The 24,429-nt window shown below is 42.3% G+C and overlaps 1 protein-coding gene across 1 annotated transcript in view; it reads right to left on the minus strand.

Annotated features, from left to right (window-relative positions):
• The window catches only part of ror1 (receptor tyrosine kinase-like orphan receptor 1), a 308,358-nt gene that overhangs the window by 12,171 nt on the left and 271,758 nt on the right, over window positions 1-24,429 (minus strand). Inside the window, exons 5-8 of the mRNA XM_039734960.1 lie at window positions 24,006-24,133; window positions 16,684-17,001; window positions 13,843-14,088; window positions 10,360-10,562 (exon numbers count right to left, since the gene is read on the minus strand). Coding sequence (XP_039590894.1) covers window positions 10,360-10,562; window positions 13,843-14,088; window positions 16,684-17,001; window positions 24,006-24,133 — 895 coding nt within the window. The remainder of the gene's footprint in view (window positions 1-10,359; window positions 10,563-13,842; window positions 14,089-16,683; window positions 17,002-24,005; window positions 24,134-24,429) is intronic.

A 24,429-nucleotide genomic window follows, 5' to 3' on the forward strand; every position in this document is an offset into this window, starting at 1 on the left:
AAAATGACACCTTTGATTGGCTAATTAAAAAGATTACAATATGCCAGCTTTCAAGGCCCCATCTTCAGGATAGATGTAATACAGAAACGTACAGAAACGACAAAATTGTTGCACTTTTAGGCTTAGGATTTTATATATAAAGAGAGAAGATTTATCAGTAAAAAATAAACTTGACGTCAGTGATGTGTTCTGACCTACAGTGTACTCCGAAGTGAAGGAAACTTACTTGCATCCCACTAAGTACTGTCTGAAGCAGCATTCTCCTTCGAACTGTCCTCCTTCTTTGTCTCTTGCTCTTTCTCTCCCTTTTTCTTTCTCGCTTTTCTGATTAGTTGCTGACCTCCTCAGCAAAACAGTAATATTAACAAAATACATCAAGATTTTGAACACATTGAGTGCGTTGGCTCTTGTGTTGTGTGTAATGCGGCCATAATAGGCTCTGGACACCATGACCACCAACCGGAGTAAGTGTGTTTTCAATAATAAGTAGACGAATGGATTGTGAAAACAGAATATTTCAGAAAAGACAGCACAGTAGTGAGGTTGTCAGCACTTCTGCCTCATAACCCCATGGATCTGGATTTCAGTTTTGGCCTGATCACTGTCTATGTGAAGTTTACAAATATTTTCTGTGGATTTCCTCTTTGCACTGCTGGTTCCATTCTCATATCAAATACTCGCATCTTAGGTTAATTGGCATCTCTGACTTGGCCTGTTGTAAGGTGGGTATGACTTTACCCTGTGATGGAGCTCGTGCTTGCCTTGTGCTCACTAGTTCTGGGATAGGACAAGGCTCTCTGACAACTGTGGTGTTACCACTCAGCTTTGCCTGCCTGTCTTACGGATGCGTTGGGACCCATGGAGACACAGGGAGAGTGTGCAAACACAAACATAAAGGAGGATCAGGACAAGAAAATAAGAATTTTGAGACTGCACTCTGCTTGCATGCTGTCCCAGGTAAATTATGTTACATTTAGTCAGTCAGGCATTTTCTAACCCGCTTAGCTCTGAACAGGGTCGCAGGGGGTGCTGGAGCCTATCCCAGCTTTCATAAGGCACATGGTCTAAGAAGCAAACCCTAGACAGGGCGTCAGTCCATCGCGGGACAAACACAAACACAGACTCACCCCAACCACACACTAGAGCCAATTTAGTATTATGAATCCAACTAACCTGCATGTCTTTGGACTATCGGAGGAAACCCACGCAGACATTGGGAGAACATGCAATCTCCACGCAGGGAGGACCTGGGATGTGAACCCTGGTCCCCTTACTGTGAGGCAGCAGTGCTACCACGGCACCACCATACTGCCCCATTATACATAGGACATTCTCTACTGCATATTGGTAAAGTGAGCTCTTAAAGTGGATGGCACTGAGAACTTTGGCAGCAGTAGTTCATCGTGTGTAGTTAGGGACATGTACAGGGTGCCTGCTGCTTCAACTGACAAATTGTGTGGGAAATGGGGAGTCGTGATAGATAGATAGACAGACAGAAAGATAGTTAGATATTGTACAAAACCGGGGGAGCTCCAGCCGCCCCAACCTTGACACAGACAGGAAGAGACACAAGTCCAGCAATCAGTACACAGTTATTCTAGTAAGGAGAAGCTTTTGTCTCGTTTCCCACAGCACAGCAGAGTACAACCACCAAACAGCATAATATACAGTCCTTCTTTTCTCTTGTCTCTCTCTCTCTCTCTCATCACTTCCTCCTCCACTCCTCCTTGCAAGCTATGTCCACCTCCTCCTAATTCTGACTCCCAGAGTAGTGGGCACTTGGCTCCTTTAATAGCCCTCCAGGTGTCTAATGACCTTCTTCTGGTAGCAATTCTGGGTGAGCCCAGATTGGATCCAACAAACATCCAGGTGCTCAGGAAGGTTTGAGCTTCCATGTTCCAAATCTGTGGCCCCTACTGCAACCTCTGGGGGAGATAATGTCCTGAATAAGCTGTCTCCCCAGGTCCTTCCTCTATCAAGGCAGGTAAGGGCCCGGCCATCTGTCATGATAGATAGATAGATAGATAGATAGATAGATAGATAGATAGAAAGGCACGGTACTAAAGATAGATAGATAGATAGATAGATAGATAGATAGATAGATAGATAGATAGATAGATAGATAGATAGATAGATAGAAAGGCACAGTATTAAAGATAGATAGATAGATAGATAGATAGATAGATAGATAGATAGATATGTGAAAGGCACTATATAACAGATAGATAGATAGATAGATAGATAGATAGATAGATAGAAAGAAAGGCACTATATGATAGATAGATAGATAGATAGATAGATAGATAGATAGATAGAAAGAAAGGCACTATATGATAGATAGATAGATAGATAGATAGATAGATAGATAGATAGATAGATAGATAGATAGATAGATAGAAAGAAAGGCACTATATGATAGATAGATAGATAGATAGATAGATAGATAGATAGATAGATAGAAAGAAAGGCACTATATGATAGATAGATAGATAGATAGATAGATAGATAGATAGATAGATAGATATGAAAGGCACTATATGATAGATAGATAGATAGATAGATAGATAGATAGATAGACAGACAGATAGATAGAAGGAAAGGCACTATATAATACTGTAGATAGAATGAAAGGCACTATATGATAGATAGATAGATAGATAGATAGATAGATAGATAGATAGATAGATATGAAAGGCACTATATGATAGATAGATAGATAGATAGATAGAAGGAAAGGCACTATATGATAGATAGATAGATAGATAGATAGATAGATAGATAGATAGATAAATAGATAGATATGAAAGGCACTATATGATAGATAGATAGATAGATAGATAGATAGGCATGGTATTATAGATTGATAGATAGATAGATAGATAGAAAGAAAGGTGCTATATGATAGATAGATAGATAGATATGAAAGGCACTATATGATAGATAGATAGATAGATAGATAGATAGATAGATAGATAGATAGAAAGACACGGTATTATAGATAGATAGATAGATAGATAGATAGAATGAAAGGCACTATATGATAGATAGATAGATAGATAGATAAATAGATAGATAGATAGAAAGAAAGGCACTATATGATAGATAGATAGATAGATATGAAAGGCACTATATAATAGATAGATAGATAGATAGATAGATAGATAGATAGATAGATAGATAGATAGGTTCTTGCCTTCGGTTGTATCAGTCACCCCACATTTCTAATATGGCCCAGTGGGGCAGACGGGGTTTGTTTTATTTCAAATATTCTCACTGCACTCATTGTTACCAAATTCTGCATAAGCACTGCAAAGATACAGTATATACCCGAGATACAGGGAGCATTGGAATCGAAGGACTGAAAGACTCTGTCATTATTTCGGACAGCCCAGCGTGAACGTGTACAGTAGAATAACCAGGGTGGTTGTGTGGCCAGTTGCCTGAGGCCACAGTTTTATCCAAGTCAATGCAAGGCATTACAATGGCTTTGGCCTCCTGGTACGTTTTAGTCTTTTGGAGGGGCTGCTTCCTTTGATCCCTGAAATGTTTTTTTTTTTAGGTGTGTGGTTGAGGTATACGGGGGTCCTTAGGGGTTCTGGGCACAATGAACAGGTTAATCCCTTCAATATTTAAACTTGTATCCTACAGAGGTAGGTCTGCTTATCTTAAGTCTTCAGATATTTGTTGGCTAAATAAGACGTGATGGAGCGTTGCCTGATTTATTTTTCTAATTGTCAGAATATATCATATTGACACCTTCCCACCTTATTTCTTAACAATAACAATAATACACTTTAAAGATTGAATTTTAGTAGATTTTGCTTTGAAATCAGACTCCTTTCCCTGAAAAGCCCTATATAAATGTTTATGGTTTAAACCAAAAGTTCCTAATGGCTACAGAACATCTGCTGAAGCTGCGTTTTCCATCGAAGGGCTGGCAGTATTAGACTCATGATATGAAGCAACCCTGGGCAGGACAGGAGACCATGACAATGCACACTAACTTATTCCAGGTCCATTTAGAGTCATCAATCCACATAATTCTAACCACCTTTGGAAAGAAAAAGAGAGCACATGGAGGAACCCAATGTAGGCCTTCGGAGGACACGTGGAAACAACACAGCAGCTGACTGGGGTGGGAGCTGAACCCAAGTCACTGGGGCTGTGAGGCAAAAGTGCTAACCAGAGTGCCACCATGCTATCCAATCATTTGTTTCACCTCATTTATATTATTATGGGTCACTCTGAAATATGGCCTTAATATACTGTACTTGCACTTATGTGATATTAGTAATCCATTTTAAGTTCCAGCAAATCACTTGGCTACAACAGTCAAAAGCTTTACAGCCTTCTGATTTTAGATAGATCACAACTACACAAGTTCATTTAGAACAACTACAAAAAAAAAACTGAGGTCCCCCTGGGGTTTTAGGGTATAATAAACTTTGAACCTAATCAGCCAGGGAGGGGGAAAAAATACACTTGCCAATGGGACCCTGCCAAGACTGAGCTGAGCACAAAGTACACGAAGGTGCCGCTGATCCCTGGCATGTGTGCTGGTGCCAGAAAATGTGCCTTAAATGCCTGACACATTCAGCAGAGATGCAGCCTGATGGTTCAGTCTTATTTTGTGTCAACATCATTACTGCTTTCTCATCACACGCACATTAGTACATGGGGTATCGTGTCAGCAAAATCATATACATGTGGATTTCAGCAACACAACACCCCTCAGTTTAAACACCACAGCAGCCATGTTTGACGTGTGTCTACAGCTGCTTCATCTTATTTACCTCTCCAGCCAGCAGAGCCAGTGCCGTAAAGAAAAGGGGGAAAAAGAAATGACATACAAGTTTGAGACTTGCACTGGGCACTAGAAGAGGAATTAAACAGTCAGGCCTGGATTTATGTGGCATGCCATATTGTGAAGTTTAATGTAAACTCATGATAGTTTAACATCTTTAACATGAAGAAGGCAAAAGGTTTGTAATGTGTAATACTAACAAGGCAGAGAAGCGACTGAAAGGTGCTATATGCTGTAATTTACCTCCTGATCCCCAGCTTCATCTCACCTGTTGTTGGGTAAAGCGTTGTTAAAGGAGTCAAAGGAGCTCACCAATGTGCTTTATTTTATATTATAACTCATGATAACATTCACAAACCCACTTACTCCAAATCAGGGTCTCGGGAAGGTGGAGGCTTTTCTGGCAGTAGAGGGAGTAAGTCTGGAAACAGTTTGTTGGTCCATCATGGGGCTCACATATGCACACAACCATACGGCCATTTTAGAATTGCCAATCAACCCAATCTGTGCATCTTTTAGGATGTGGGAGGAAAATTCACAAAAATGGAGAAAATGTCCAAACTCCACACAAAAAGCAACCGAATGTGGGGATTCAACTCTAGGATGATGAAGGAGGCAGCACTGTACACTGTGAGGCTATCTATTATATGATATGATGTTATATTTTATTATACTAAAGTCCTTAACAAATATACAGTAGTATTAGATCATTTCAGTTTGAACACAAAAACCATTTTTGAAATAAAAACAAATTCGAATTTGAATAATCTGTAAGAGTTGCTGCCAAGTTGGAAAATGACAGTAGTCTAAGTGCATTACCTAGTGTGAACACAGAGGGGCATCAGTGTCATCTTGTCTTAGCATTTAGTTAGCATTAGCTTGGGGAAAAAAAACTTTTCAGTATGGAGTAAGACCAACATCATGAGGGCCCTCGGCATGAACGAATGGAAAACTTGAGACATTTGTGAATTTTGTATTAAAGTAAACAGAGGTAATGTCCTATAATTTTCAATCGTGTTTTTGTCTTTCATATTAGACTGAATATGTGCTAAAGACTATTTTAAACGCCTCTCTTTGCTTAGTCTACTTAAGGTTTAGCTGTACAGCATTTTAAGGTTAACACATCGTGCTTGGAGGGTATTCTGTTGAAATGTAAAACGGTCTTCTTGTATAAGGAAAAATGCTGAAATTCACACTTTGAATGGTACAAATGTGTCATTTACCAATATATAAAATTAGTGAAACATAATTATAATTTTAAAAATGGTTTAAGCTTATTTAATATCTAAGAAACACTAGGTCAGAAAATAACAAATAAAAATAATTAGCAGATGGGCACTCCTTTATATTAACAGAAATACACCTTTAATAATGCCTCACTGTGACTGCCAAGTCAGAAGTTTTTATTTCTTTTTAATTGTCTTCCTTTTCAGTAATTCTGGTATGTGTTTAGACTATAGTGTGCATCTATCTACTGTATCTATCTATCTATCTATCTATCTATCTATCTATCTATCTATCTATCTATCTAATCTGAGAATATTCTTCTACTGTGTTGTTTTGAAAATGGCTTAAAACTTTGGAGGTTTATATGCAGTATCAGCCATTTGACTCATAAACTTACTAGTTTAGCCTTGTGTTATTAGGTCACTTCTCAGCATTTCCTTAATCTGACGTACACAATATCTTCCTCAAGAAACATCGGTTACTATGTGATTTTGGGCTCAAGCCTGACTTTTTGTTGAAAATTACACAATATTATCTATCTATCTACCTACCTTACATCGATTCTGCCAACCCTAAGCCATGGAACCTTTAAGTCTGACTTGCAGTCAGTTGACACACATCATCATTTGCATGAGACCCTACATTCAGTTTAAATGTCCATAAGGATGGTGCTGTAGTTTTCAAACACCAGCACTGCAGACTGAACACAATGATAAAACCACAGACAAACTGTAATGTACGTTGTTGCACCAGTTTAAATAAGAGAAAGGCCCTTGATTAGAAATGTTGCCAAACCCCGTTCTTAATAAAATACTAGCTTAAAATATATAAACGCCTCTATGTGGGTGGGGTTTTCCTCTACGTAACCCAGTTTTCCTCTCACATTCCAAAGACCTCCATATTAAATTAATTGTGGAGTTTAATTTGGACTTGCATCTGTGAGTGTAGGTGTGTGCTCAAGTCTTCCCTAACCTGTTTTTGCGCCCATCTGAATGATTAAAATGAACAGATTATAAAAAGCATGAATAGATATTAGATAGTATATATTGGGTTAACTAGTCACTGCAAGCTGACTCTGTGCAAGTTCACGTGGGTAAGTGCGTGACAGACCAACCATCCAGGTTTGTTTCTTGCTTTGTAGTTTATGTTGCCGTGATAGACTCTCCACACTTTCTTTCTCTAAAAAGATTATTATTATTAAACAGTGTCGCCTGGTTGGTGCTCCAGTTTTCACTGCTGGAGTGTACTGGTCTGTCACCCCTGTCACTATATAATATAATATGATATGATATATGATATAATTAATAATGTGTCTGTATATCTGTGTGTCCACCGAGTTGTCATCCCAATAGTCAGCACCTCACATACATTTGTAGTAATAAAAATGCACTGCTTTTGTGATTCCAACAGATGGTGCATCACAAACATTTGTAGTAATGGATTTTATCACTGAAACTCTTCATGATGAGCCATCTGTTGAAATAACAAATGCAGTGTATTTTATTACTACAGGCATTACACCATATATTCCAATAGATGGTGCACTGCAAATGATAACACCAAGGCCTACTTAGATTTCAACTTGCCTTAGATGGGTAGCACAGTTACTATGAAATAATATGTGTCTTTAGAATGTGTGAACATACTGGAACCCAGAGAAAATCTGTTTAATTTATATTATACTAGCAAAATACCTGCACTTCGCTGCGGTGAAGTACTGCTTCTAAATTTTTATTAAGAAGAAAAGTAAACCTTTTGAAACTGAGGGAAAATATACCAATAATTATTTGTTAAGGCTCTCTTTGTATACCACGCTGTCAGTTCAGCTCTCCAGTTGTAATATGACCAAGCTGTGCAGGCTTACTCGTACAGGTGGCCATGTGAAAAGCAATCTTGCCTCAAATCAATGGCAACCTTTTGTAGGGTCTGTCCCTGAGACTTATTAATTGTCATCGCGAAGCAGAGCCTTACTGAAAATTGGAGGAATTTTAATTGAAATGGGAGATCAGAGGGTATAACGGGGATGCGAGGAATAAAAACTCTCTCCCCTGAGCCACTGCCAGTAAAAATAGTTGCCTCAATTAGGTTCTTTTGCAGACACGTGTCCTGAAGTCTCGTGCCGTTACAAAGTCTCGGTGGCTGTAAGTTTTTCAGTAACATTATTGGTGCCCCAACCTTCAAAATTAGATTATGCTCAGGAGTGGCTGGAGGATTCAGAGTGCGGAGAAACTCTAGAGACAGCGTGTGTATTAACTTGTGAGTATTTAGTGGCAGCGTCTCAAAGTTGTTTCCGCAAGACCGCGTCAGCTGTGGAGCTTAGCTCGGAGCGAAATGAAGTGAATGAAATGAGGTGAATGGGAGGGGAGATGATGACGTGACTCCCCCACCCACCTTAACTCTCAATCCCTCCACAAACACACAAACACAGTCTCTCGGATCTCAACTCTCCTTTATATAAATCAGTAAAGGAGAGAGGACTAAACACTAAGGAAAAAGAACGGCAAGACAGCGTCAGCTGCAGAGCTCAGCTCGGAGCGAAATGAAGTGAATGAAATGAGGTGAATGGGAGGGGAGATGAACACGTGACTCCCCCACCCGCCCAACCTCTCCATCCCTCCACAAACACAGCCTCTCGGATCCCAACTCTCCTTTATATATATATTAGTAGTAGTAGGGTGTTGTACCATGTTAGATATGATAGATGCAATGAGAAGTGAAGCAAAATGTCACCTTTTATTGGCTACCTGAACAGATTACAGTGTGTTAACTTTTGAGGCAACTAAGGCCCCGTTTTCAGGCAAATTGTAGTCAACTTTGTACTTGCTTTATTATATTATATTAGCTGTGTAAGCCCGTGCTGTAAAAAGCCCAGCGCCCTAGAAACTATCGAAATCGTCAGGAAAAAAAAAATGAAATGTATAGCTGTCAGGTAATTGAAAGGAACTACTCTGGGCATCTCTCTCCTAGGAGGTTTCATTTTACCAACATGCTCGCCTCATTTGTGTATTAGCGGCGGGAGGAAAAGTAAAAGGGATACCGTTTTGGCGATGTGCTCGCCTTGCTTCTGTATTAGCGGCTAATCATGTGACTCTGTCTTCTGAGGTTTCGTTTTGCTGACATGCTGGCCTCACTTGTGTTATTAGTGGTTAGGCGAGTTTCTGTTTCCTTGGAGGTGGAGCTCTTACTCTGACTCCACCTCTCACTTCCGGGTAAGACAGACAAACACACACACACTTCCATACGTAGATAATTATAATGTATTATATTATATGTAATATTATATTATATTATCCATCCATCCATTATCCAACCCGCTATATTCTAACTACAGGGTCACGGGGGACTGCTGGAGCCAATCCCAGGGCGCAAACAGGAAACAAACCCTGGGCATGGCGCCAGCCCACCGCAGGGCACACACACACTAGAGACAATTTAGAATCGGCAATGCACCTAACCTGCATGTCTTTGGACTGTGGGAGGAAACCAGGGCACCCGGAGGAAACCCACGCAGACACGGGGAGAACATGCAAACTCCATGCAGGGAGGGCCCGGGAAGCGAACCCGGGTCTCCTAACTGCGAGGCAGCAATGCTATCATTGCACCATCGTGCCACCCATATTATATTATATTATATTATATTATATTATATTATATTATATTATATTATATTATATTATAAGCATGATAATACAAGACGTTATTCAACATATCCATGATGTACATTTTCACAAAGTTTTCTGAAAAGCAATTCTCTCTTGCATTAAAAGAAAATCACTCTGAATTTCAACTCTTGTGCTTAAATGATCCTTTAAAAGTCTGAATGCAAAGAAACTCCATATACTTGACTATATACAGTATAGTGTATATATATATACTCAATATAATAAATATATGGATAGCATACTGTTTTATATAATTAATATATTAACCAGAACCTTATTCTCTATGTATTGTCACTGTTTTTGCATTTATCGCCACTTCCTACTTGTTTACTATTAATTACTTTTCCAGTTGTGTTTATCTCAGAAGTTTTATATTGCACCATTCACATCAAGAACAGTCAAAAGAAAGCCGAGGTTAATTCATTCACTCGTTCATTCCTGAAACCACTGATTCCATCTCAGGTCACAGTGCCCTGTTTCGGCAGCAGGTACAGGATAAATGGTAAATCAAGCACCCCATCTGTGAAGGCACGTCATCTTTTGGAGGGCGTGCTGGACGTATCCCAATGGGACCATCCTGTGTACTTCCTAGTACTGTAGCCAAAGCACACCTGGCCTGGCCTTGTCCCAGGTTTGTTTCAACTCTTTGCTTGGCTAAGTATTTACCTTGGGTTTGTAGGCGCTGAGCATTGACATCTCCACATTTTGACCTCGGACTGGTTTAGGTTGCCTCTGCGCTGGGGTGTTGGAAGACTTGTTGTTGTTGCGGCAGACGCAGATGAAGAAAAAGAGGAGGGCAATTGCCAGGGGAATAGCAACACTAGGCACCAGTATATAAAGGAGTTCCCACTTGCTGCTTTCCTTGGAATCTGTTTTAAAGCAAAAAAATAATAAGTAGAATTAAATAAAAGGTGCAGCTGGTATTAATTTTGTCACTACACTCATTTAGTTTGACTTTCAGTATAAATGTATGCAAGCACAGACTGGCAGAGGAGGCCAAGTGCAGGTCTGTCAAGTTGTAGACTCGGCCCACTGCTCTCATGATCTCAAAACCAGTGCTGTTCAGCTGCAGGGCTTGCTGTCTAACATTTACACTCGGGTTCATATCTGTTGGGGTAGGCAGCCTCTGGGACTCTTCAAGAACCAATCTGGAAAAGGTTAGGCACTGGTGAAAACAGCTTATATAATGCAGGGAGTTTAAAAGTCACATGTCAATCATGCAGTTTAAGGCACAAGATGAAACTGCTAAAAATATGGTCTTGACAGACTATTAATGTCCGTCTGCTAACTATTAGCGGCCTAAGTGTATCTCATAAGTATGTGAAATCATCAATTTGTTCCCTTTGCAACATAAAATAGTGATTGATCTGCAGATTGACTGCTGGCAGTGTTAGCTCACTTCCTAAGGGTCTGTTACTGGTATTGTTGTGATTTTGTGAAAGTTAAGGGTCTATGAAAGGTGCTGAACTGATTGAGTGACTGTATACTAGTCCTGATGGCTCACTCTGTGGTGACCTGAGTGAGGGTTCATGCACTGATCTCCTTGTAGGATGAAGAGTTCAATATGAGATGTCAAATAAGAACTGACCAGTTCTGCTGCTGTGTCACTGTACTGTGACTTGTAGTTTACTTAATGATTGACAACTTACACATACACAGGATATTGGGGATGTGCTAAACCAAATCTTCTTCTTCTTTCGGCTGCCACATTTAGGGGTTGCCACAGCGGATCATCAGTCTGCATCTGTTCTTGTCTTTGACATCACTTTCTACCACACCGACTGCCTTCATGTCCTCCCTCACCACATCCATACACCTCTTCTTTGGCCTTCCTCTTTTCCTGTAGCCTGGTAGTTCCATCCTCAACTTTCTTTTCCTGATGTACCGCTCGTCTCTCCTCGTGCCCAAACCATCTCAGAGTCTCTGTCACTTGGTTACCACACTGTCACACCTGTGTTGTTCCTCAAATATACTCATCTCCAATCCTGTCTACCCTCATTACTTTGAGTAAAAATCTCCGCCACTTCCAGCTCTGCCTCCTGTCTTCTCATCTCCAAACCATACAACATAGCTGGTCTCACTACCGTCGTATAGACCTTTCCTTTCACTCTTGGCAGGTACTCCTCAATCACAAATCACTCCTGACACTCTTCTCCACCTAGTCCACCCTCCCTGTACTCTCTTTTCCACAGCTCTGCCACACTCTCCGTTGCTTTGGACTGTTAAACCCAAGTATTTAAATTTGTCCAACTTCACCGCCTCTGCTCCTTGCAGTCTCACCCTTCCACAACCTTTCCTCTCATTCATGTGCATGGACTTTGTCTTCCTCCTGCTAACTTTCATTCCCCTTCCCTGCAGTGGGAACCTCCACCTCTCCAGGTTCATCTCAACCTGCTGTCTACTCTCACTACAGATCACAATGTCATCGGTGAACATCACAGTCCACGGAGACTCCTGTCTGACTTCATCTGTCCTCCTGTCCATCACCATTGCAAACAGAAACGGGCTCAGAGCTGATCATTGCTGTAATCCCACTGTCACCTTGAACCAGCCTGTCATTCCTGCTTCACACCTCACTGCTGTCACACTGTCCTCATATCCTGTGCCACCCTCACATACTTTTCTGCTACTCCCGACTTCCTCATACAGTACCGTAACTTGGCACCCTGTCACACACGTTCTCTAAGTCGACAAACATGTAATGCAATTCCTTCTGACTTTCTCTGTACTTCTCCATCAATACTCTTAAAGCAAACATCTCATCTGTAGTACTCTTCCTGGCATGAAACCATAATGCTGCTCACAGATCGCCACTCAGCCCTGCATCCATCAATCTTTCCCAAATCTTCATGGTGTGGCTGATCAACTTTATACCCCTGTTTTTACTGCAAGCTCTGCACATCTCCCTTATTCTTGAAAACTGGTACTAATATACTTTTTCTCCACTCCTCAGGCATCTTCTCACTTTTCAAGATTTTGTTAAACAATCCAGAAACTCTACTGCCATCTCACCTAAACATCTCCATTTCTCCACTGGTATATCATCTGGGCCAACTGCTTTTCCACTTTTCATCGTCTTCATAGCTTTCCTCACTTCAGCCTTGCTGATCCCCAGTACTTTGTGCTGTTACTAAAATGAGTGCCCACCAGCAGGCCTGTCTGACTCTGTAGCCATCTGAGGGAAGTGTCTTCAGAGGCCTAGAGATTTTCCATGGCTTGCACTGAAAGTAGCATTTGATACAGCAATAGTATTTGTTGAGTATCCACATGATGTAGCAATGGTGTTCATCATGAAAGGCAGTATATAAGAGAAACTGACTTAAAACAGATTGAAGAAAAAGAACGTATGTGCTACTGCTGGTCTCCATTCAATAAGTCACTTGGCCTACCATTTGTCATCCCTGTGATGCCTCACTGATATAGGAACAATTTTAACGGGAGCAGGCCATTCAGGCTGATTTAGGTCATCACTTCCAATTCATATATAGGCAGCTATGGATGAGAAGCAAACATCCAGAGAACTCTTGATAATCAGGCATCTATAAACTCGCAAGTATAGTACAACAGTGCATCTTGGGACTGAGATCTTTAGTGCCTTCAGAGGAAGCTAGTCAATACAAAAGTGGAGCCAGGCCAGCTCAAATGGAATGGTCAACTGGGGTTGGATGGGATCCTTATGTGGAGAGATGACAGGAAGCTATGGCTATGTGAATTTCTCAGTCAACAGGTTCAACAGGTTGAAGATGGATTGTCTGAAGTTTGGAGCACAACTGTGTAACCAGTACTTGATCAAGAGGGGAGTACAGGATACCCAGGAGCCATTGACAGGTGGAGCTATAAAACAGCCCTACAAAATGATGGGTAGCACGCAGACTGGAGCTGGGAAGTGAAAATTAAAAGGCATAACCAGTGTGACACAGATCATTGCAGTAAATGGAGTAGTTGTCCTCAGCTGTCCTACTGTCTACTTCTTAACCTTCACCAACTGCCTACCACCAGATCCTCCAGCTGAAGTGGAAACTGATTTCTTGGACAAGCTTCATGGAACAACTAGATGTCTGCCTAATCACAGAAGCCCTTTCCACATAATCAAAAGACTAGATAATTAGAGACATTTTGCCAACTCCAGGGATAACCAGTCCTACTCACCACAAGCAGGAATTTCACACAGCTCCATCCGGACAGCCTCCTTCAGAGTGAAGCACCAGGGCGCCTCTTTTAGATTGCCCGGGTTTCTGCAGTACGAGTGTCCACCATTCAGCTCGGGGTAACGCACGGCCAAGTAGGTGTGACTGTGAGGGTACTGGGAATTCCAGGGCTGGCACTGAAGGCCGGATTTGGTCATGCTGACTGTCCCACGGTATTCGATGCCTGTGCCATTATAGCACTTGTGATCTGGAGGAAAGAAGAAAACATGTGGGTGCATTTGATGGCAGACTAAGAGAGCAAACTCATTATTGCAGTCATTGATGTGAGGAGAATTGTGTAGCTTATTAAGTGGTCTCTGTGCCATGAGAAGATGTGGATGATATTGTGAGAATGTTTGATGCTGGAAAAGTCAGTGATGACATTGGTATTCCGTCCACTAAATCGTGAAGAGATGTGTACATAGAAACTCCTGGATATTTTAACATCAGTTGTAAGAGGCTAATGTTGAGACTTCTAGACACTGATTAGAAAAATGGCCAATTCGGCAGGCAGGTGTCATTACACAAAGATCAAAAGGCAAAACAACCAATACCAAAATGAGAACTGAAATTAAAAGGCAAATGAATTAACTTTTCAAATGCCACACACAATCAATTAAATTTATTTTTAGATTGATCAGATTAGATTAGATTTGATTAACTTTAGTAATCCCATTGGTAAATTCAAATGCATGAAGCAGCAGAAATATAAAAAAACAAGAATACAGACTCCGAGGACAGATAATACAATACAATAAATCAATTGATAAATAAATAAGAGTAATGACAGCATCAGATGGATGCACTGAATTGTCTGATAGCAACGGGCAGAAAAGACCCCCAGAGGAACGTCTCAGCACACCGTAATGGAATGAGCCTATGGCTGAAAGTACTCCAAGAGAGCACCTCCTATAGGGGATGGAGGGGGGTTTTCATGGTGGCATCCAATTTTGCAAGACTGGACTCCTTCGGTACTGTGTCTCTCCGGAGAATCCTTGGGTACCACTGGTTTGACTTTGTGTTGGTCATGGAGTCCCGAATGAGGCACATTACCTGCATTATGAGGGAGCGTCAGTTACGGCACTATGGCCATGTAGTGTGATTCTCCGAGGGTTATCTGGCTTGCAGGACCCTCACTGTTGAGGATCCAAGTAGCTGGACCAGGCCACGAGGACCCCCACGTAACACCTGGCTTCAGCAGATAGAGGGTCATTTCCGGAGGTGGTACTGGACTGCGTGCCTGATGCGGGGTTGCCAACCAGGATCCTGAGCTGTTTCATCATGTGGTGAGTGTGGCAATGAGCTGTACCAATGGCTGTCTGGGAAGGTATATTCTTAGAGGCTCGCACAAACTTCCACATGCTAGGCTACAGTACCCTGACTGCTGTTAGTTACTGGGAAGAAATCCTCAGAGCCAATGTCAGACGTTACGCTGGAGCAGTGGGCCCTGGGTTCCTCCTGGTGCAGGACAATGCCCAGCCACATGTGGCCAGATTGTGGATGATGAAAGCATTGATGCCGCTGAGTGTCCCGCACGTTCCCCAAACCTGAATCCAATTGAGGACCTCTGGAACAATGTGTATCAGTGCATCCGATGCCGCCAAGTAGCGCCACCAACTATCCAGGAGCTCACTGATGCCCCAATCAGGTTTGGTAGGAGATCCCACAGAGCACTATCCATCGTCTCATCAAGAGCGTGGCCAGACATTATCAGTAGTGAATACAGAACCGTGTGGGACCACACACACTACCGAGTCAAATTACGAGTTGCCACCATGAAATTCTCAACGGATGGATCAGCCTGTGATTTCAATTTTTGACTTTGCTTTTCGGTGTGGCGTTGAGTCGGCCCTCAGTGGGTTGGTGATTTTGGTTTCCATTGACCGTTATAACATCATTTTGTTGTCAAATAATAGCACAGGATCACTCAGTAAAGATTTTCCACTTGAATATTCCGTTCATCGAGATCCGATGTTTGATTTAAGCCTTCCCATCATTTTTTGGAGCAGTGTATCATTTTAGCATTACATTTCATAAGCACACCATAAACATAAAATTTCAGTTCTTCGCTTTATTATCCACAGAGACCACTACTGCTGACCTAACAGTTACAAATCAATGACAACAAGAATAAACATAAAGAAGACATCTACATAATGTTTATTATTTTTTTTTTTTCTTTAACATGCCGGTGCTGAGGACATTTTTTGGCAGAAAGAGAATCCGGTACTTCAAGGAGACTTCCTGTTCTTTGAGTGACCCAGACGGGCCAACAGCGTTCTCCTCCATCTGCACATTCCTTCATTTTTCCTCCTGCTGCAAGCGCATGCTGCTAGTCTTACAGAAGGAGCAAAAGTGCATGGTGCCCCCTGGGCAAGACTGGCATGCTGGGAAGGTCAAGTCAGAGATGTCCGTGTAAGAAATGCATGTTTTGGATTTGTTTTTCATGTCTGCCCATCAAACCTGGCTGGAATTGAGCAGATCCTGGGAATATGTTGGAGCAACACTCTGGATAAGGTGTTTTTTTAAGGTAGCAAGTGATGATGGCACTCACTATAGATTAGAATGACAGTCTGCTGTAGACACAACTAACATGTCAACCAGACACCATGGTAGAATACACAAAGTGACCTTCTGGCCCGCCTTTGAGAACCACCACAAGGTATCACAAAGCCCAGACACCTTTTCTGTCTCTCCCAGCATGCCAGTGCCAGACTCCTGACATCCACCAGCAGTATTTTGCCACAGTAGTAAAGAATTCTACCCCCATCATTGCAAAAACATAATGAGGCATTGTCCTTACTTTTGTTGATAGGCTCAGCTATGGGAATGCCGATCCTCATGCAGGTAGCTGCTTCGGGACTCTCCGGGAGAGGAAGCTCATCACAGTTGGGCAACTTCAGTCTCATCAGGATGATGGGGTTGGAGCGCGCAATGATGTACTCCGTCTTGCAGAGGTCATTTTCTAAAATCTCACATTCATCCCGGCAGAGGTCGCGGGGCTTGGCTAGCGTTAGCGTCTCGTCGCAGAATGGGAAAGCAAAGTGACAGAGGGAGGGGATGGCGAACTGTGAGCAGCGATCTGACAGCTGGTTGGATGTGCCGATCATGGTGAAGGCCGCTGTAGGGTGAAAGTCAGGGAAGGGAAGGGAAGGGAAGGGAAAGGAAACAAACAAAAAAGAAAGAAAGATGTTGTTAGTGAAATCAGAATCTGTTCTGTTGGGCAGGAAGTCACCCTGCTAAATTTGACAGGCCAATGCTCTGGTAAAAAGTCGCTTCCTCAGGGTGATTAATAAAGTCAAGCCGTTTCTGTTGTTTAATGACTTGTAAGCTCATTCACACTTTTTGTCACGTCTCGTCTGGATGATTGTAACCCCCTTTATGTCAGGGTATCCCATGTGACACCGTCTTGTCTGAAACTGGTGTACAATGCAACTGTTAAGAGTTTTGACCAGCAGAAAAAAAAACAAAAGGGGGATGACATCACTCCGGTGTTGGCCTTTGTGCATCGGCTCCCTGTTAGTTACAGGGCGAATTTTAAGATTTTAGTGTTTGTTCTTACAGCCCTACCTGGGTCATCTCCACCGCTCTTAGCTGATCTCCTTGTTCCACAATCGTCAGCCAGGCAGTTGAGCTCATCAGATCAGCTACTGCTTACTGTCCCACTGAGGGCCGAGTGGGCCTTTACGGTGGCGGCTCCTAAACTGTGGACCGGTTTGCCTCTCGCAGTAAGGGTGGCTCCCACAATTCATAGTTTTAATTTCACTAAAAACACACTTTTATTCACTTCCTTTTTAGCTTTGAGTTTGTAAAATTTTCTATCCATAGTGTTTATACTCTGTTTATAATCATTTATGTGGTATGTTGGTGTACGTGTGTTTAAGTACGGATAACGATTTCTATCTATCTATCTATCTATATATTATATACATATATATAGTGATAGACGGCCGAGGGCCTTGCCCCATCGGGAGACCTGGAGAAGCAGGGGACCGGGAGAGGGGCAATTCCTTCCCCGGGATACAAGAGTGCAGCCCCACTGGGTTGCATGGGGGCCATGGAGCTTGGAAGCTCAACCCTGTGGGGGCCCGTGGCCACCGCCAGAGGGCATCTGGATGGTTCCGGAGTCATGGACTGCAGCACTTCCAATACATCAGGAAGTGCTGCAGAAAGATCATCGGGGAGCACCTGGAGCACATCAGGGTGCAGAATTTTTTCGGCCAATCCAGGGACATGGCAGGGGGGAGGGGGGTACTTAGAGAAGCGTAGTCTACATACAAAGCGAAACATTATCACGTGATTTCTCGCCAAAGTCGCAGGATGTGGTGAAGCATAACCTCCGTCAAAACACCGCGCATGCGTGCTGAGTTCAAATTAACCTGGTGATGAGATACATTCAAAAATGTGAACCAGCTGAAACTGGGGACGAAATCTTAAACCGGGGACAAAACGGGGACATGTTTCTGAGTGGGGACAGTTGTCTGAAAATGGGGACTGTCCCCGGAAAATGGGGATGGATGGTCACCTTAAAGTAGATAACCTCCCAGCAGTAACAGAGACTACTAAGGAGTACTGAGTGATTTAGAAACTGTAGAGGGAGAAGAGTTGCTGATTAAATAGGCTGAAATCAAACAAATCACCAGGACCAGCTAATATCTGTTACATAAAAAGGGTGACCGGGCCAATCTAAGCAACTACAGGCCAGTAAGCTTAATGTGAAACACAGGAAAATGTAAGGAAGGAATTATTAAGGATTAAAGATTGAGTCGCACAAGGCAAGTACAGGAGTTATTCTGAACAGTCAGCATGGGGTCAGAAGATGGAGGTCTTGTTTTACCAACATGCTGGAATTCTATGAGGAGGCAACAAAAGGATACGATCAAAGTGGAGCTTATGATATTTATCTGAAATTTTAGAAAGCATTTGATTAGGTGCCACATGAGAGGTGGGCCTCAAACTAAAAGAAGTGGGAGTGCAGGGTGTGGTGTGTAGGTGGGTGCAGAATTGGCTCAGACACAGGAAGCAGAGGGTGATGGTGTGAGGAGTCAGAATATAGTGAAGGTAAGAGTGGTAACCAGCAGGGGTCAGTGTGGGGGTTGCTACTGTTTTTAATTTTTTTCAGTGATTTGAAAAGGAATATAAGCAACCAAATGGTTAAGTCTGCAGATGATACCAAGCTGGGTGGATTGGCAGATCATCTCAAATACATTGAATCATCACAGAGGGACTTGGACAGCAGACAGGCTCAGGAAGATTTGTGGCAGATGAAATTTTATGTCAGTAAATGTAAAGAATTACATATAGGAAATAAAAATGTGAGGTTTGAATACGCAATGGAAGGTCTGAAAATGGAGAGTCCACCTTATGAGAAGGATTTAGGAGTCATAGTGGACTCTAAGCTATCGACTCCCCGGCAGTGTTCAGAAGCCATTAAGAAGGCTAACAGACTGTCAGGTTATATAGCGCCTTGATGTGTGGAGTACAAGTCACAGGAGGTTCTGCTCAAGCTTTAGAACACACTGGTGAGGCCTCATCTGGTGTTCTGTGTGCAGTTTGAAAAGCACTAGAGAAGGTCCTGAGAAGAGCGACGAGGCTGATTCAGGGCTACAGGGGATGAGTTATGAGGAAAGACTACAAGAGCTGAGGCTTTACAGTTTAAGCAAAAGAAGATTAAGAGGAGACCTGAGTGAAGTGTTTAAAATTATAAAGAGTCCAGTGGATCGAGACTGTGATTTTAAAATGAGCTCATCAAGAGGTAGGAGGTGTCTCTTCACACAAACAGCCACAGACACATGGAATAAGTGACCAAGTAGTGTGGTGGGCAGGAGGACTTTAGAGACCTTCAAAAGTCGACTTGACGTTATTTTAGAGAACTAAGTGGACAGGACTGGCAAACTTTGTTGGGCTGAATGGCCTGTTCTTGTCCAGATTGTTCTAATGTATCCCCCGTTCTTGTTGAACTCTTTTTAAAATAATAACAGGGATCCATTGTAGTTGTTCCTTTTGTAATGAAAAAAAAAAAAACTTTAATCATGTCACCTCTTAAAGTCTGTTTACATAAACTGAACAGATTCAGCTCCTTCAGTCTTTCCTCATAGCTCATACTTCTCAGTCCCACAATCAGCCTGGTCACTCTTCTCTGGACTTTCTCTTGCACTGCTTTGTCTTTTTTGTAACCTGCACCCCAAAACTGCACAGTGTACTCCAGGAGCAGCCTCACTACTGAGTTATATAGCTTAGGTATATCCTTCCTTTGACTTGTGCTCTTCAAGCTTTGTTGGCATTTCAGTATATGATCTGGACGTAGACAGCAAGGAGTCCACAGTGAGTCCCAGGCTCTTCTCATAAGGGTTACTTTTCAAGTTTCAGACCTCCCATTGCACTTTCAAATCTAACATTTTTACTTCCTAAATGCAATACCCTACATTTACTTTTGTACATCTCTCCCTTATTTTGTGGTGGGCTTTCATATGGGTCCCCCTTCCAGTCTCAGCTGGTAGGTGGGGCATCTGTTCACCATTATGGTATAAGGACAGAAAGCTTTTAATTGCAGCACACATTAATGGCCAATTTATAGAAATAATTTTGAAAAAGGGGTGGGGGGCAATGAATCCATAATGTGTCCCTCATCAAGTGTATTGAATGCTTTACACCAAAGTGATGGTGCAGAGCACATGGATAAAGAGTCAGGCTTGACATCACAGGGGGCATGCTGACCTACTGACAGACGAAACGGAATAATAAACCTCGGTGAATGGCACATGCAAAGTGGACTTTATTTTGATAATGGAAATCAATGGACTGTTTCACGGTCATCTCTATATATAATCTTCATTTGGGTCTTGATCTTTGTTTGTCCGCGAATGAATTAGAAGAAGCACTAGATGGCAGTAGAGAGACAGCTAAAACACAGGCATTGCATTAAGAATCTCCTCCAGGCTTATTCTACTGAAGACTGTGGTACTCCAGTCACACCTCAAAACACAGACATTCAAACTAAACAAATTGTTGTGCTTTAAATTAACTAAAGAGATCTTCATTTAGATCTTGATCTTTGTTTGTCCGCGAATTCCACGCATGCGTAGACCACCTTCCAGTTTAGTACGCTGTTGTTACTCACGGATGTCGACAATGTGCCAGAATAACGAATGGGGTGGTGGACAGTGTTACGCTGGTTAGCTCCCGAGGCCTGGTTAGAGAATGAGATTGCCGAAGATAAAAGGTACGTGCCTACGTAACATATGAATGAAAGAAAGACAGTGGGTTAAATGAATGACAACGTAACAGCACGTTCCGGAAATTATTATTGTTACGTTGTAGCCGGCGAGTGCTGCGCGTCTCACAGTTGTACCGTGGCTTGCTCACATGTCAGTGAAGTGATCTCTATTTATGCTTTAAAGAGCCTGGATACCTATGTGTCCCCCTTTTATAACCATTGCTCCGTGTATGTTACTTTACTCTTTGGATTGCCACAAAGCAACCTGCGAGATTGGAGAAAGGTTGAGAAGACATCATGAGGGGAAACGATAGCGTCGTGAAAACGAGACGAACTGTGAACGGACAGAAGCAGAAATGCTCCTACACCACCACATAATTACTATTCGGACAGTGATTCCGAGTGGGCCCAATGGGAATCAATATCCAAGGGTTTTCTTTTTTAATTTTGTTTCCCTTATAAAAAATCATAATGCTGTGCGAAGGGCCCAGTTCACGACTGGCAGCGCGTTTAAACAGGGAGCCCTTCACAGACAACTTTAACACGCGCAACGTAGTTGGGCGCACATGGCTAGTTTTCTATAATTTCACATTTGTAAAAGAAGAGGTTCCATAGCTTGGCTACTGCTACAGAATGAGAAAGGTCAGTGAAGGATGGTGTGGAGGACAATAGGTAGAAATTGGGTGAATTGTGGAAGTGGGGGATGGCATCTTCTCCTGAGCTAGTGACAGCACTCTCTTTGCCCTCCTTGCCTTCAGTTTGAGCTGGGCAAGGTGAAAAAAATGTAAAATGAAAACCCATAAATGCAAATTCTAATTTTCATACTTGTGAGGCTGTGGACATCCTGTCAACATGACCAGCAAATTATAGCACATTCCTTAAAAGAGCAGCTGAAGTGAGTGATGGGCTTGCTAATGATCTCAGGGTCAGGATGGTATATGTAGAAAGAAGACTTATTTAATGTTCCAGTGCAGCAAAATTAAGTTCAGTGTGATAAATAATAATAATAATGATAATAATAATTCTTTACATTTCTATACAGGGAGATTCACTCGAAAGAGGCCCCGAATATTCTGTTGTAACTCCCGTTAGGATGAAGCAATCTGAACCAAATAAATACACTCTATACCTTGGCGTCTGTGTAATCAATTGCATTACATGCGATGCTGGAAGTGGTTTCCAGTTTCTGCCAGACACATTTCGACATGGCACTCCGTGTTTCTGAACGTATCGGCAAGCATCTCTCTTATAGCAGCAATTTCACATTGGATGTTTTCCTTCCTCAGTGCAAGGCTTGTTCCGATAGACTGTTTCCGTTGAGCAGACCCCAAAGGAAGAATCTGGTGGTGTCAGATCTGGTGACCGTGGTGGCCAAAGCCCCTTTGAAATGACCCTGTTGCCGAAGAAGGACTCAGTTTGTGCCATGCTCCTTGCCGATGTGTGACACGTTGCTCCATCTTGCTGGAAGTAACCTTCTGTTAACTCACGATCATCCAGTTGATTCTGATGTCGTTTAAACAAATTGGTGACCCAATAGGTTCGCACCATAAAGACGTGCTGCTTAATACTGTACACCACCATCCTGATGAGGTGACTGAGTGAAGGGGTACGGGCAGTAGGCACCCAAAAGCTGCAAACGGAGGTTAAAGGTCGCAATGGCTGTCCAGTGCCTACTTCATCGCTCCGACGCAGGGGCATCCTGGCTTGTTTGAAGCTCCATATACTGAGGAGCATGTTGTACGTTGTTTGGTTCAGATTGCATCGTCCAAGCGAGAGTTACTACAGAATATTCGGGGCCTCTTTCGAGTGAATGTCCCTGTAGTTCTTTTCTCACTAATCAAAGCGTTTCAGTGATTGTGGAGCCACTTCAGTCCACCAGGATGATGCGAAGGTAGCCATGTTTGCACCAGTACGCTCACCACACAATAGCTGTTAGGTGGTGAAGTCATGATAGACAGACAGACAATTCTCACCAACTATGGAAAAACCTCGTATGTCGCATCTTTCAAGTTTTTGGCGAATTGAGAAAATGATGTCGCCCCTATAATTAACCGTCTCTAGATTTCATTTTTCCTAAGCTCCACGTACACAATATTGTTTCTTTCATGAGTCAACACCACCTGCCATTTAAATCACGCAGTCGTAGTATATTATTCACGTGATTGCAATCCGACGTTTTCATTGCTAGGCGGTCTTTCCTCATTGCTCAGTGGAGTTGCTAGTTTTTTGTCTGGCAGCATGTAAAATATACTGCGTACATGCTAGCTTCTTCCATCATGCTATGACCAAAATTAATACACATTTTGTCATCACCACTACCTTATAACATCAGGAAAGAACTCCAAAAACTAAAAAAATAAACTCAATTTTGAAAAAAAAAAAAAAAAAGTTACTAGGTTTTTCCATTGCACGGGAGAATTCGAGACAGGGGATGATTAGGGGTCCAGCACGACTAGGCCATGGAGGACACATCGGGATACACCTTGCTCTTTACCAAGGATAATCAGGGATCTTTTATGACCACAGAGAGTCAGGACCTCATTCTTCCGAAGGATGGTATCATATTTAAAGCACAGTGTCCCCATCACTGCACTGGAGAAGTGGGCTCCACATTCAGAGCACAGGGTAAGCGCCCCCTGCTGGCCTCACTAATACCTCATGTCACTATTTTCAAAGCTGGTACAAGCAGGTAATGGTTGTTATGGGATCCTGTCTGTTTGCTAGAATCCACCTTCCTGGTCCAAGCTGATGGATTGCAGTTTAGCAGCACAAACATCTTTGCCCAGGATGCTGATGCAATTGCCATCAAGTGCCATCAGAAAGTCTAATTTTTTCGATTATTCAAAGTATTCAGTAATTGCAGAGCTGCTATATTTGCTGAGTGCATGGAGATGGTAAATGTCACTTACCTGTTATCTGGTTTTCAATCTCGCCTTGCATTTGCAGAGAGTCCACGTATATACTGCGATTGCCAATGAAACGGGCACAGGCGATCCCTCTGTAGGGCTGGCAGAAGCCGTCTTCTTCATACTCATCACTGTAAAGCAAACAAGAACCGAATAAGATCTTGAGTCCAAAGTCTTCTTTGATTTACAACCTGCATTTACTTTTATTCTGCCTGCACACCACCTTAGTCCATTAATGAGGAGAACACCATACACTCACCTAAAGGATTATTAGGACCACCATACTAATACGGTGTTTGACCCCCTTTCGCCTTCAGAACTGCCTTAATTCTACGTGGCATTGATTCAACAAGGTGCTGAAAGCATTCTCTAGAAATGTTGGCCCATATTGATAGGATAGCATCTTGCAGTTGATGGAGATTTGTGG

The sequence above is a fragment of the Polypterus senegalus genome, chromosome 14 (genome assembly GCF_016835505.1).
Source record: "Polypterus senegalus isolate Bchr_013 chromosome 14, ASM1683550v1, whole genome shotgun sequence".
Taxonomy (NCBI): Eukaryota; Metazoa; Chordata; class Cladistia; order Polypteriformes; family Polypteridae; genus Polypterus; species Polypterus senegalus.